Source organism: Aquila chrysaetos (genome assembly GCF_900496995.4).
Source record: "Aquila chrysaetos chrysaetos chromosome W unlocalized genomic scaffold, bAquChr1.4 W_unloc_2, whole genome shotgun sequence".
NCBI lineage: Eukaryota > Metazoa > Chordata > Aves > Accipitriformes > Accipitridae > Aquila > Aquila chrysaetos.
Window position 1 is genome coordinate 741,454 of NW_024470322.1, and position 15,491 is coordinate 756,944.

Consider the following 15,491-nt stretch of genomic DNA (forward strand, 5'->3'; position numbering starts at 1 on the left):
CTGGCTGCTCAGACAATTTCTCTGTATTCCTCCCAGGCTACCTGTCCTTGCTTCCACCCTCTGTAGGCTTCCTTTTTGCGTTTGAGTTTGTCCAGGAGCTCCTTGTTCATCCATGCAGGCCTCCTGGCGTTTTTGCCTGATTTCCTCTTTGTTGGGATGCATCGCTCCTGAGCTTGGAGGAGGTGATCCTTGAATATTAACCAGCTTTCTTGGGCCCCTCTTCCCCGCAGGGCTTTATCCCATGGTACTCTACCAAGCAGATACCTGAAGAAGCCAAAGTCTGCTCTCCTGAAGTCCAGGGTAGTGAGCTTGCTGTGTGCCCTCCTCAATGCCCTAAGGATTCTGAACTCCACCATTTCATGGTCACTGCAGCCAAGGCTGGCCTTGAGCTTCACATTCCTCACCAGCCCCTCCTTGTTGGTGAGAACAAGGTCCAGCATAGCACCTCTCCTCATTGGTTCCTCCATCACTTGGAGAAGGAAGTTGTCATCAACGCATTCCGGAACCTCCTGGATTGCTTATGCCCTGCCATGTTGTCCCTCCAACAGATATTGGGGTGCTTGAAGTCCCCCATGAGGGCGAGAGCTTGTGAATGTGAGGCTGCTCCTATCTCTCTATAGAGGGCCTCATCTGCTCGGTCTTCCTGGTCAGGTGGTCTGTAGCAGACCCCCACTATAATGTCACCTGTCCCTGCCCTCCCTTTAATCCTGACCCATAGGCTCTCAGTCAGCTCCTCATCCATCCCCAGGCAGGGCTCCATGCACTCCAGCTGGTCATTGACATAGAGGGTGACACCCCCTCCTCATCTCCCCTGCCTATCCTTCCTAAAGAGCCTGTATCCTTCCATTCCAACACTCCAGTCATAGGAGCCATCCCACCACATCTCCATGATGCCAATAAGATCATAGCCCTGCAAGCATGCGCACGTCTCTAACTCTTCTTGTTTATTCCCCATGCTATGTGCATTTGCATAGAGGCATTTAAGTTGGGCCCCCAATGAAGCTGACTTACTGGCTGGAGTGGCTGGGATTCCTTTGTGCTGCTCTTCAGGTGCTCTCCTGATGACCTGTGATCCCTCTCCAGGCTCTGGGCATCTATTGCTGGCACTGGCATCAAACTGGTAGGAGTGGGATGGATTGAGGTTCCCCTCCCCCAGCAACTTTAAAGCCTTCTTCACCAGCTTGGCAAGCCTATGACCAAAGATGCTCTTCCCCTTCTCTGACAGATGGACCCCATCAGCCCCCAGTAGATCAGGTTTCTCAAAGCGAGTGCCATGGTCTAAGCAGCCAAACTCCTGGCTGTGGCACCAGTCCTATAACCATTTGTTGATTCACCAGATTCGACTGGCCCTTTCAAACCCCTTCCCTTTGACCAGGAGGATTGAGGAAAAAACTACCTGCACTCCAGAGTCCCTTACCACCGCTCCCAGGGCTCTGTAATCCTTCTTGATACTCCTCAGACTGCTCCTGGATGTATCACTGGTGCCCATGTGAAACAACAGCAGCGGATAATAGTCAGTGGACTGTACAAGGCTTCGTAGTCTCTCGGTGATGTCCCTGATATGAGCCCCCTGTAAGCAGCACACCTCTCTAGAGAGCACATCAGGTTGGCAGATGGGTGCCTCTGTACCTGTCAGGAGAGAGTCACCTACTGCTATCACCTTTTCTTAGTTGTGCTGCTTGTTATACGGGGAGGAGATCGGGCTGCCTTACTCAGCTCCAGCGTCTCTCCTGATGTGACGGGTCTTTCCTCTTCAGTCTGCAGAGTGGTGAAGTGGTTCTGCAAGGGCACCTTAGGCTTCGGTGGAAGTCTCTTCCTCCTGTAGGTCCTTGCCATTGCAAGCTTCCATTCTTCTGCATTCTTGGCCCCCCTCCCTTCCGTGTGTGCTGGTGGGTGAGTTTTTGGCTGTTTGGCTGTGGGTCCACTGCAGACTGCACTTGGAACCAGCTATCTAACTCATTCTCAGCCTCCCTGATGCTACACAGCCTTCTCACCACCTCCTGCAGCTCACCCTCCTGCTGCAGGAGGTCCTCCACCTGGGCACACCTTTTGCAGGCAGGTCTGCTGCCTGTCCTTGCCCCAGGAGAAAGGTCTAGGCACTTCCTGCAGTCTGAGGTCTGCACTGCAGCCTCTCCCTTCAGCAGCTCTGTCTGGGTAGAGGCATCGGCCACCACTGGGGTAGATGGTGCAGACCCCCTAGCCGGAGCTGCAGCCTTTGCTCTCAGGCGAGTGCCCACCATTCTGCCTTGAGGGTCAGGTAGGATGAGTGCCCATGACCTGCGCAGATGGTCACAGAACGGTGCCCGGTTGCTGGGTTATGTGGACTTCAAGCTTCTCCGCTCGGCCAGTGGAATGTCCCTCCTTTGAAGAGGGGCCCTCTCGCGTAAACTGCCGCACCACACCCTGTTTGCCTGTCCTAGTCGCTAGCACTCCCTAGGGCTGCCTTTTGTGGGAGTGGAGGGTGGCCGTCGTTACTCCTGGCCCTGCCCATGCCTCGTCAGCCGCTCTCTCTCCTGAGAGCTACCGGCTCCTGGCGGGTCTTCACACTCTCCTGGGGTTTCCCCGGCTCAGGAGACCCCCCCTGTATGCTGCGATCCCCTGCTCCACTGCGGAACACGCCTGTACTGGAGCTGATCGCCTTGGCGAGTGACTGTTCTCAAAACACTCAGCAAACATTTATCTTCCCAAGAAACTGGGCCATATTTGTCCATTAATTATAAAGCAGAATTCCTCATTAGCCACTTAGAAATTAATGACGTGAGATGACCTTTCATGGATATAATCTTTTAAAGCTCCAAAACTGCTTTATTGGGGAGTAAACTTAGCCACAAAGAATTTAAGTGAACTGTTGGAGAAACAGCAAATTGATGTCTGAGTTTGGATCAGAACCTAGGCATTTTCCCTCCTGCTAGTACGCTTTAAACCATGTGACCGTATTGGGAGAGGAGAGCATTACTACAGTGAATAATTGCTTGCTACTGTAGAATTAAAAAGAAAAGTTCATGCAATTCTCTCTTACCTTGCAGCCAGTCTCGAAAGTAGTGCAACCACATTTTGGGAAGCTGCTTATCCTCTTCCAACAAAACGTATGTCACATTACTGAAACTTTTGTGAAGTTCATAAAGTAAGTGCTGGACATTGGGATAGTCTGCTTTCTGTGTCACTATATACATGTTGTAAAAAGAGAAATACTTGAACTGTGCTGCAATAAAGTCATATTCCTGGGTTTCTCGTGGTACAATGTCTGTGAGATTCAGTCCATCTCTAGCACGGGTAGTTCCATAAAGGCTGAGCCCAAGTAAACCCAGAAAAAGAAAAATAACCACAATCTGCAACAGAAAATGGAAATGCATTTGGTTTTATGTTCCTAAAGAAATTAATAACTCATAATGGCACACAGAACCAGGTTCAAAATTAATACCCATCACTATACTTTTAAGCTTTTATATATTTATGCACACACACACTACAAGGCCAAACTAATTTGTGTTTTAGTGAAGGGGCTCTAGATCATGAACAGGAAATTTATATGGTGATGAAGTTAAAAAGTAGATTTAGTTTCACTGTTCATGAGCTTAGGTTACTGAAAGTCACCAAAACCTCACTCATAACTTACATTTGAAAAGTATGTCACTACAACACTATCAAGATAAAACTTTTAAAGTATGAAATTAGGTGTAAAATTATTAAGAATTGTAATTCCAAAATAATTCTATTTATTCCTGATATTTAATACTATTGTCAGGATAATTTTCCTACTGGGCAAGGCAGAAGTCTATTTTTGAAAAACAGGTAAATAGTTTTCTGATTACCTTAGCTTTTGGTTTTAGCAGGAATGGAGCATAATGCTTTTCTGAAAAAGAAGAGAGTGTCCATTTAGTACAGGGTGGCTCAAAGCAATGCATACTGGAGTCTGAGAATTGGGAAAGCAAATCTCTTGCCGAGCTTGTGCTTTCTGGGCTCTGGCAGCTGAGATGATTATCTTGCGTCACTGTTACTGGCTGCACAGATATTGCTGAGCAAGGCTCTGCTGTGGTGTAGTACACCTGTGCATGAGGATCATATTCTGTGCGCAACTGCACTGTAGACTGCATTGTAATCTGAGTTTCATGCGCAAAACTGTGACTGCTGTATGAGGGTGGAAGACTGTAGCAAGTATTATCACTGTTTTCCACATATGCTCGAGGATCAATCTGAATCACTCTAGTGGCACACGGACTGCAAGAGAAGAGAAAAACATCTGTTCACATTTAGATAGGTCTTTATTTTAATCAGGCTAGATAGGATAATCTGCTTCCATCTGAGACTGCTTCTACTACTATTAAATTGTTTATGTTAATTAAGCATAATGTTTTCATGAGGATTTCCTTCTGCACTTTTAGGAAATATTTCTTAGACATGGTTTAAAGTGTAGGCCTCTGAGCCTGTTTCTGCACATGTTTCTTGTGCCCAAGAGAGAAGGAACCAGCATTTGTCTAAAGACACTGGCATCCACTCACATCACTCTATTAATTACACATGCTAATCAGGTCAATAACAAGGTAGTTTCACACAGTCTGAATGCATGATATGTGTGTGTGAGTTTACATCTACACAACCATGCTGATAATTAAACTATTTAGAAGATCAAAATGTAAATGCATGTAAAAATATACAAGGATTAATTCCCAGGAAGGACGGGCAACATGAGGAGACAAAATTACAGAAGCATTTTTTTGAAGCATTCCCTTCATTGTAGTCTATGCAAGAACATAATGGATACCTAGTTTATTAAAAAAAAGTCATAAACAAGCCTCCTTCTGTAAATAAAAACAAATTGCTGATAGAAAACAGTATCAGAGATTTTTCACCAAGTGGAAAAATCCTACAAAAAGGAAGAAAATGTTGCCTACCTAAACAAAGCAAACTCTTATTAACTGAATTTCTTCATATGTACATGGGCCCAAATTCTGATTCACATTTGGTACAACTTTAGATGGGGGAATAAAAGGAAGGTCTGACTGCCCTGTACTTCTGAGAATCAGGGTTCCAAAATTCAAGCACATTAGACCATCCAGTGAAACTATGGCTGAATCAGAAACAAAAAGCAGGAGTCCTGGCTTGTGATCAACTCCCTGTTCTAATGACTCCCTCAAAAACAAATTTAGGAAAGCACCTTCTTTCTTTGGCATGGAAGTTAAAAAGGTCAAACTGTGTCTGCTCCTACGTGGGTGTGAAAGGCTAAGAGGACACAAGGGGGTTTCTCTACATCCTGGTTATGACATGCATGTGAGAGTACATGTATAGAAATGCAGCTTATCCTTTTCATTGCAGGCAAAAGCAAAAACTAATGTAGAAAATATGCTTTATCTCTAAGTGGTGGCTCCGCTCATGACAGTAGCTTCCTCCTAGCCTGCCCCTACCCTCAGAGCTGGATGTGTATTAGGTAAGAGTGTGCATACTATCATTCTAAATTATTATTGGAGCCATAACAGAAAGTTTATCAATCACTATCTTGTAATGGTACTGATCATTCTGAATTCCTCATAGTCCTATGAAAAACTGGGCTAAATGGAAGTAATTTTATAGTTTTTGCATTATTTTTATGCATTTACATTTCAAGGCATAAAAAGCATAAAAATTAGCACATAGTGATTAAGTATAAGTAAGGCTTCTGAGTACCCAAGTTATTTACAGTCTTCCATAAGAGACTGGAATCAAGTCTTCCAAGGTTACCCAATACCAGCACTGGACACACTGCAGTACCCCATAAAATTCTAAAAATACAGATATTACTAAAGCATGGCTTTTACATGCTTCCAGAAAGTTGTCCTCCAATGGCTAAAATGGATGTACATATGAAAAAAGGAAAAAGTGTGTGCATGTGTGTGTGTGAAATGCCTTTTAACTTTTCCCCTCAGTCAGATAAAAAAAACAAGGTAGCAAATGTAATTCAGCAATAAAACCATGACAATAACATACTGACCCTCCTGCTGTCCTGCTGCAAAGAAGAGCTCCCACTCCTGACAAGGGGTAGTAGCACTGATTGGTGATCACAAAAAGGATGCACCTCATATACTGTAATTCTATCACACATTCTCACCTTGTAAAACAGCAGAATATATCCAGTCTCCTGTCTTCCCGACGATAAAGGTCCATGCTCAGGATAGCAGGAAAAATCAGCAAAACCATAGCAAAGTTGAATACCACCACAACTGCTGCCTAGAGATAAATCATAAGAGAAGTGAAGTCATTCCTAAGCTTCATTTAGGGCATTGGCTTTACAAAGCATAAAGCCTCCTTTCAGTTCTCACCCATCCACCTATTTATCATGTTTACTCATCAGACCCTTTCAAGCTTCCCCCTGAGGGAACTGGGGGGTATATTTTTACATCCCAGTTTCATTATGGTAGGCCTACTGTAGTTAATTTCTTTTAATATTAACCTTCATATTATTTTAATATCTCTATACCTAGAGATGTGGTGGCACCAAGATTTTTAAAGTGGAAAAAACAGTCTCATCAATAAATTACACTTTTATATGAGATTCTGCCCTATTTAGAGTCTCACAGTACAAAAAGATGGAAGCAAAAGTAAACCTGGAACTAGGACTGAAGTTCTCACATTTAAGGGATCTGAAGTAATTTAAGTACCACAATAACATTAAAGCACATTATTAAATCAGTAATGAAATAAAGGTTTAATTAAATTTTAATGAAACTGCTCTATTTAGTAAAACACTATGCATTTGATGTACTTAAAGTCCAGCAAAAAAAAGAGTGACATTTTGGGATTATCTGTTGAACTCTCCTGCTTGTGTCTTGACAGAACTTGATTAATGAGCCAGTCTACCAAAATGAGTTGTAAACTGGAACAAGAATGGTTAAGTTAATTTGCAAAATGATCGTTATTTAAAGAAAAACAACCCCCCACTTCAAACCATAACTGTTTCCTACACAGAGATTCCCAGAGAATCTCTATAAACATATGTGGTGCAACATCTATCATTCATTGTTAATGGTATTTATTTGCAATAAAACATAGCTAAGATCACTAGCCTTACAAAGGGAAAACTTGGGCACAGATGGATTTGGAAGATAGTAGTAGAATAGTAGAGATAAGGATAAGTCATTGAAGAATTTTTTTGTTTTCCCCAAAAAACCTGGGAAAAAATAGTTGAGCCATCAACAGATAAAAAAAGAGGAAACCCTTATATTTTACTCATTATATAATCAGTAGGCATCTATAGTAGCCCAGTTTCAGGCTGAGGTAAGCATATAAATTATCAAGTGCCTCCACCTGTAACTTCTGAAGTAAACACCATTTGGGTTCAAACGGTCAAAAAAAGGTCTAAAATTGGATTACACAAATTAAGTGCCTGACCTGATGTAAATGAGCCATCCTTTTTCCAACACAGATCAATGGCTGCTTTTGATGTTGAAAATCAGCCCTTAAAATTGGCAACTCAAAAGATGAGACATCCAAAATTCATGTTTTAAAAATGCTCAACTTATGTGACCCTAAATAATGCAATTTTGTATTTTTGTGTCTCTTATCTGTGAAAATCATAGTAATCTACTGAATGATTTTTAGGGTTCTGAAGCTGTAAATTATAATAAAAAGACTAGTTCTTGCTTTTACTTTTCTGAGAATGACAGAATCAGTTATGTATGTAAACACTGTATAGTTATTTCAATCATAAATATATTGTACACAAAAGTGGTTCTTACTGATGTTTCTCTTTTGTTGTCTCCAGCCTCCTTAAAGTCCTGCTGATTGGCTGGAGACATAACTACTAAAATAGAGTTTATCTAGTGTTTAAAGCCTAATTAGCATTTAATCATTACTTTAATCTTTGAGAGAAAAGATCCCATGACCATTTCATGATTTATGAATATCGACACAGAAAGGTATGTAAGGTCATAGACAAGACTTTAAAATTAAGTGATTTCCTTTTGATCCTCTCTAGAACAGACTGAATCTGTCAGGAAAACAAACAGCTATTGTTGCAAGCAAGGTGTTTGTTGCACCTAGTTCATACAACCACCCTCTTATTGCTGCTAAACCACTGAAAATTGAATCACCCATAAATCATGAGTAATTAATTGTGTCTAACCAAGAGCTTCCATCAAGGATCAGCTATGAATTGCTGAGATTTGGAAAAATCAGCTGAGACCTGGCCTAAGAATTCTTATACCTCTCAGCATGCCTGAAAAACTAACTGAAGTCCTCTACTTCTGCTCGCTTCTATAAACACTTCCTGCCTTATCAGTTCTTTATAGACCCCAGTGACCTTGAATCCCAAATGCTGCTAAACCCAAAACCTAATACTTAAATGCATGGCAGAGATGCCATTAGTTATATTTACATTTGATTTTTAAAGGAGAATCGAAAGTATCCCAGCAACACATAGTAAATTTACCTATTAACATGGCATCTCTTTTTAGAGCAACTAGATTTTCCATTGTGCCATACTGGTAGTGATGTACTGATCCTGCAAGTCAAATATTTCTAAACAAGCCTCTCTATCCTGACTTGTATTTCGATAGATTCCTATAGTTTAACACCACACTTCCCATTTATAATATACTTTCTCTCACTCACCCTCCACCCCAACATCTCAAGGACATAACATTTCACAGTTTTCACAATTAAATACAGAAAATATTGTTCATATATCAATTCGAATTTGTTGTCTCATCAAAAAAAACCCCATGAACTGATAAGGTGCAGCGTGCCTTTCAGTTCCTGCTGTACATCCCCAACTCCAGGGGCACTTGGAAGCGAGTGAGACAAGGGAAGGAGAAGTGGTTTGAGATTCAGATTAGCAAGGGGGGAAGGAAGAACTGTTGAGGAGTGACTATGTCTGACCTGATGCATCAGCCACCACCTTCCCTCCCCAATACTATTTAGAAGTCTGGTGGCTGGGAATGGGAACATATGAAGAAATGTGATCTTAATCTTGGCAATATCTGCAGTCTGTAATGGTGACTGATTAGAAAAGCACCAACAAAAGTCTGTGGTAGTAGATCTCCCAATGTACAGGCAATCTGCTAGCAGCAGCTGAGCCAAGAGCAAGCAGAGGATTTTTGGGAACAGGCAGGGCATCTGCTTTCACCCTTTCAGAGAGGAATGGTCAAATAGGAGAGGAAAGGACCTCAGGCCTTTTCCTTGAAATCAATAGAGGTAAGATTAGTATTAGAGTGGGAAAAAACATGGGGCTTACTCAAAGGTGTTAACTGAAGGAGTTCAGTGAAATAAGAACATCAGAGAAAAGTAAAAAAATCCATTAAGCAGACATTAAGAAACATGCTCTGATTTTGCATTTTTTAATAATACACAGCCTAAAATATTAACGCTGTTGCTGCAACTGTTAACTGAAACAGAAGAATGACAGTCTGTGCTGAAGGCAGCAAGGAAGAAGTGAGCCAGGATGATAGACTGGGGCCCTGACAAAGGTATGTGCTGCTATTTGCCATTCCTGGCAGCCCACTCAAGGAGAATGGGTGTGCTGTATAGCCAGAGATGCTGAACAGATGAGGAGGTCTGTCAGGGAAACTTCCACCCTACGCTGCCTATCTGCAGCTCCCTCCTGACAACATACAGACTCAGATTTTCCCCACCTCTTCTCCTTAGGCTTTATTTTTGCTTGTTAAATTCTCATATCAGAAGCAGGGAAAGCTAAAAGACTTGGGTAAGATGAAGGGGACAAACTGCTTCAGCAGAGTAAGATAATGAGTGAGCTTAAAAATTTATATTCTTTCTCCCCCCAAACCTACCACCACCACCTGGTAATCACTTTTATATTTAGGAAAAAAAGTTATCATTCCTACTGTGAGGAAAAAAAAGTTACTGCTAAAACTTATTGGGCAAAGTTCCACCCTTATTCATTAGTGAGTCTATACCATTCCTCTGCTGTTGGGGGAGGAAATTTCTGGTGCAAGCAAGAAGTTAGGTGAATTTTTATGAAGCTATGTCTTCTCTTTCCAGGGCAGAATTTATTCCATAAAGGTGTCCAAATATTCTGTCTGAAGAAAGAATTCAGCCCAGTGGTACTTATACTCTGCCATGCCTCCTTCATTTATACTCAAAAGAAAATGCTATATTTAAGACATTCCTACAGCAAACTTCAAAAACTTTCAGGGGATTTCTTAGACACCCCCCCTGATTTTAAGAAATGCAACACATCTGAAAACTCAGGACCTACTCCTTCAAAGTCCTGAACACTCTCTTACAGGTGATTCTTGCAACTGAGTACTTGGGATACATTCAGCATCTCAAAACCTAAAGCCCCTTAAATAAGGGGCTAATAAGATCAGCAAATGATAAAAAAATGCAAACAGCTAAAAAGCTAAAACAGTCCTTATCCCCATAAGTGAATTAATTAAAAAACCCAAACAACTCACTTAAAGAAATGGAAAATGGTGATTTTTAAACTCAGCAAGAGCTAACCCACTTTGCTGAGTTAACCCTAGCAAATTCCTATGACAGCAACAAACTTGCAGTGTTTAAGTTCCATAAAGTAACTGAACAACTCACAGGTATCAATGAACTGCATTAGCTGACAGAACAGAAGCTGAAAAAAGAAAGCACTGATATGCAAAACATTAGTTTCTAAGTAAAAGTTGGGCTTCCACATGCAAGGCTAGTCAGGAAACCATTTATTCTCCCTAGCAGCTAGGTTATTTTACAGATACTGGTCCTCAACAGTTATGGAAACTTTGCAATATCTTAAGGAAAGCAAATGAAGAGCAAAATAAGGTCAAGAACAATCCTTTTTTTAAGCCTATCTGTTAAAAGTTCACTATCCAGATGAGAAGGCAGCATCTGTGAAAAGTAAACTGCACTATTTCATTGCTTTCTAAGTTTTGCTAGAAAGCTATCAAAGATGACAAGTGTCGTGGTTTAACCCCAGCCAGCAACTAAGCACCACGCAGCCGCTCACTCACTTCCCCCCCACCCAGTGGGATGGGGGAGAGAATCGGAAAAAAAGTAAAACTTGTGGGTTGAGATAAGAATGGTTTAATAGAACAGAAAAGAAGAAACTAATAATGAAAATGATAACACTAATAAAAGGATTGGAATATACAAGTGATTGGCACAATGCAATTGCTCACCACCCACCGACCGACACCCAGTTATTCCCCGAGCGGCGATCCCCCTGCCCCCACTCCCCCCAGTTTATATACCAGATGTGACATCACATGGTATGGAATACCCCTTTGGCCAGTTGGGGTCAGCTGCCCTGGCTCTGTCCCCTCCCAACTTCTTGTGCCCCTCCAGCCTTCTTGCTGGCTGGGCATGAGAAGCTGAAAAATCCTTGACTTTAGACTAAACACTACTTAGCAACAACTGAAAACATCAGTGTTATCAACATTCTTCTCATACCTAACTCAAAAACATAGCACTGTACCAGCTACTAGGAAGACAATTAACTCTATCCCAGCTGAAACCAGGACAACAAGGAATTCTTGTTTAAACAAGCCTGAGTAAGAGGGAGAGGGAGGAAGAAGACTGTGAATAAAGAAATCCATATATACAGACCACCCACCAAAATCTGCCATGGTTATCTGATTCTGAATGCTATGATTAAATGCATTAACTGGTTTTGATTATACCTAGTAAAGCTTGACAATGCAAGTAATAGATGTTATTTCCAACAATAAGGGCTGTAATTTCAGTGGTTCATAACATATACACAGATTGCTCTAGTACCAATAAATTCTCAGTACAGGTCTCTGGTTGGCCTTTTTGCACAGTTTTCCATCTCTTATATACATATAAGGGTTTACTATGTGTGAGGAAAGACAGATTACAGATGCATCTGAGAAAAGATTGAGCCACTCAAACATTCATTTCTGGACACCCAAATGTACCTACACATAGATTACATATTAATCACCGCCTTAAAAATAACTTTGATCATGATGTCATTCTGAATAATATCAACATGTTCATACATGGATATGTTGAAATTTCATCTGAAACTTTGTCTTTTGTTTTACTTTTTGAAAGCACCATGCATTTGACAACATGGACTTCCTTTTCTGAACTTCTGCTGATTCAGTTTACAGCAAGTCATAAGACATGGCAGCAGGCAAAAAAAAAGATTTTAAAAAAAGATAAATTTAATTTATATTCAAATTGCAGTAACAATTACAGCTGTTGTCTCCACAGATATTCCAAAGGCAACCTACCATGTTCTGATGTGAGAAGTGAGAACAGGGTGAGCAAAATTTGATCAAAGAAAGCAGCACAGCAGCGTGACTAGGATAAAATGACCCATCTCTGTTGAGTTCTTATTAGGAGAGTGGCATTTAGGCTTAAGTAGCTTCTATAAAGCATGGTCACTGCAAAGTCAGACAATGGGAAAATAGGACCTCTATTCTGATTCCTAGTGAAGATCTCCAGTATCCTTTTTGCTGCTTAAGATATGTTAGATGTTTGAGTTTGGGCCACAGATTATAGAATAGAGTCATAGTATCATAGAATTATTTAGATTGGAAAAGACCCTTAAGATCATTGAGTCTAACCATTAACTTAACACTACCAAGTCCACCACTAAACCATGTCCCTAAATGCCACATTGTCGTGGTTTAAGCCCAGCTGGCAACTAAGCAACATGCAGCTGCTTGCTCACTCCTCCCCCTCACCTGTCGGATGGGGAGGACAATCGGAAGAAAAAGGCAAAAAAAGGACAGTTTAATAGGACAACACAAGAACAGAAGAAGTAATAATAAGAATAATACTAATAAAAGAATGTATAAAGCAAGTGATGCACAATGCAATTGCTCACCACCTGGAACCTGACGCTCAGCCCTTTCCCGAGCCATGATCCCTCCTCCCCCTGGCCAGCTCCCCAGTTATATACTGAGCATGACATCATATGGTACCGAATATTCCCTTGGCTAGTTGGGTCAGCTGTCCTGGCTGTGTCCCCTCCCAGCTTCTTGTAAAAATTAACTCTATCCTAGCCAAACCCAGGACATTATCCACCCCTTATTCTATACCACTGTGGTAGGTTGACCCTGGCTGGACGCCAGGTGCCCACCAAAGCCATTCTATCACTCCCCCCTCCTCAGCTGGACAGGGGAGAGAAAATATAACAAAGGGCTCATGGGTCGAGATAAGGACAGGGAGAGATCACTCAACCAATTACCGTCACGGGCAAAACAGACTCCACTTGGGGAAAATTAACTTAATTTATTGCCAATCAACCAGAGTAGGGTAATGAGAAATAAAACCAAATCTCAAAACACCTTCCCTCCACCCCTCCCTTCTTCCCGGGCACAACTTCACTCCCGGATTCTCTACCTACCCCCCCAGCGGTGCAGGGGGATGGGGAATGGGGTTTATGGTCAGTTCATCACACGTTATTTCTGCTGCTTCATCCTCCTCAGGGGCAGGACTCATCACACTCTTCCCCTGATCCAGCGTGGGGTCCCTCCCACAGGAGACAGTCTTCCACAAACTTCTCCAACGTGGGTCCTTCCCACGGGCTGCAGTTCTTCACAAACTGCTCCAGCATGGGTCCCTTCCATGGCGTGCAGTCCTTCAGGAGCACACTGCTCCAGCGTGGGTCCCCCACAGGGTCACAAGTCCTGCCAGAAAACCTGCTCCACGGGCTCCTCTCTCCACAGATCCGCAGGTCCTGCCAGGAGCCTGCTCCAGCACGGGCTTCCCATGGGGTCACAGCCTCCTTCGGGCACCCACCTGCTCTGGCGTGGGGTCCTCCACGGACTGCAGGTGGATATCTGCTCCACCGTGGACCTCCATGGGCTGCAGGGGGACAGCCTGCCTCACCATGGTCTTCACCATGGGCTGCAGGGGAATCTCTGCTCTGGCACGTGGAGCACCTCCTCCCCCTCCTTCTTCACTGACCTTGGTGTCTGCAGGGTTGTTTCTCTTACATGTTCTCACTCCTCTCTCCGGCTGCCATTTCTGTGTCTGATGCAACTTTTTTTCCTTCTTAGGTATGTTATCACAGAGGCGCTACCACTATCACTGATTGGCTCGGCCTTGACCGGTGGCAAGTCTGTCTTAGAGCCGGCTAGTATTGGCTCTGTCAGACACAGGGGAAGCTTTTGGCATCTTCTCACAGAAGCCACCCCTGTTACCCACACCCCGCTACCAAAACCTTGCCACACAAACCCAATACAACCATCTACGTCATGCCTAGATCCTACACTTTCCAATTAATCACCACCACTTTCCCTGTGTTTGATATATATACGCACGCAGAGATATCATTCCCTTAGTCTATGGGCCATCCCTCTAACGTGTCCGTTGAGTTCATTTAATCCATGACTTTGGGGCTCCATCTGTTGTAACAGTCTGTCAGGGTAGGAGAGATGGTGTGTGGCATTGGATTGTTGCATGCTGCATCCGGAGCTCGTGGCTGGTGCATTTGGCGTGGGCCACGCCCACGGTCTGCAGGTTGAAGACATTGGTCTTGAGGAGTTGCTGGGCGCCAGTTGCTGAAGCCAGTTCAGGTTTTTATTGGGTCTGGCTGAGATGGAGTTAATTCTCCCCATAGCAGCCCTCATAGTGCTGTGCTCTGTGATGGTAGCTAGAAAGGTGTTGATAACACACCAGTGTTTTGGCTACTGCTGAGCAGTGCTTGCACAGCATCAAGGCTGTCTCTCCAACATTTCCCACCCCCTCACCAGCAGGCTGGGGGTGGGCAGGATCTTGGGAGGGGACATAGCAGCTGACCCAAACAGATATTCCATACCATATGACATCAGCTCAGCTATAAAAGCTAAGTAAAGGGAAATGGAAAAGGGGTCTTCTGGAGCAACTGCTATGAGTACTGAAGCCCTGCTTCCCAGGAAGTGGCCAGACATCGCCTGCTGATGGGAAGTAGAGAATAAAATCTTTTGTTTTCCTTTGCTTTCGCACGTGATCTTTGCTTTTGCTTTATTAAACTGTCCTTATCTTGACCCACGAACCTTTCATTATATTTTCTCTCCCCTGTCCAGTTGAGGAAGGGGAGTGATAGAGAGGCTTTGGTGGGCACCTGGCGCCCAGCCAGGGTCAACCCACCACAAAGTTCCATCACTGCTGTACTTTGCTCAGTTTCATCAAAGTCCATCCTTCAGTGATTTGGGTGATTCTTACTGTAATACCACTGATATGGCTGTCCTGGTTTCAGCTGGGATAGAGTTAATTTTCTTTCTAACAGCTGGTATAGTGCTATGTCTTGGATTTAGTATGAGAAGAATGTTGATAACACACTGATGTTTTCAGTTGTTGCTAAGTAATGTTTAGTCTAAAGTCAAGGATTTTTCAGCTTCTCATGCCCAGCCAGCAAGAAGGCTGGAGGGGCACAAGAAGTCGGGAGGGGACACAGCCAGGGCAACTGACCCAAAGTGGCCAACAGGGGGTATTCCATACCATGTGACATCATGCCTAGTATATAAAATGGGGGGAGTGGGGGTGGGGGTGGATCGCTGCTAGGGAACTAACTGGGCGTCGGTCAGCAAGTGGTGAGCAATTGCATTGTTCATCAC

The 15,491-nt window shown here is 43.1% G+C and overlaps 1 protein-coding gene across 8 annotated transcripts in view; it reads right to left on the reverse strand.

The window, feature by feature from the left end:
* Positions 1–15,491, reverse strand: part of LOC121232936 (protein patched homolog 1-like) — a 112,316-nt gene that overhangs the window by 51,162 nt on the left and 45,663 nt on the right. For all 8 annotated transcript variants that reach the window (XM_041121434.1, XM_041121435.1, XM_041121433.1 and 5 more), the window contains 3 exons: positions 6,083–6,201; positions 3,813–4,218; positions 3,020–3,329 (listed from right to left, as the gene is read on the reverse strand). In XM_041121434.1, the coding sequence (XP_040977368.1) occupies positions 3,020–3,329; positions 3,813–4,218; positions 6,083–6,201 (835 nt within the window). The remainder of the gene's footprint in view (positions 1–3,019; positions 3,330–3,812; positions 4,219–6,082; positions 6,202–15,491) is intronic.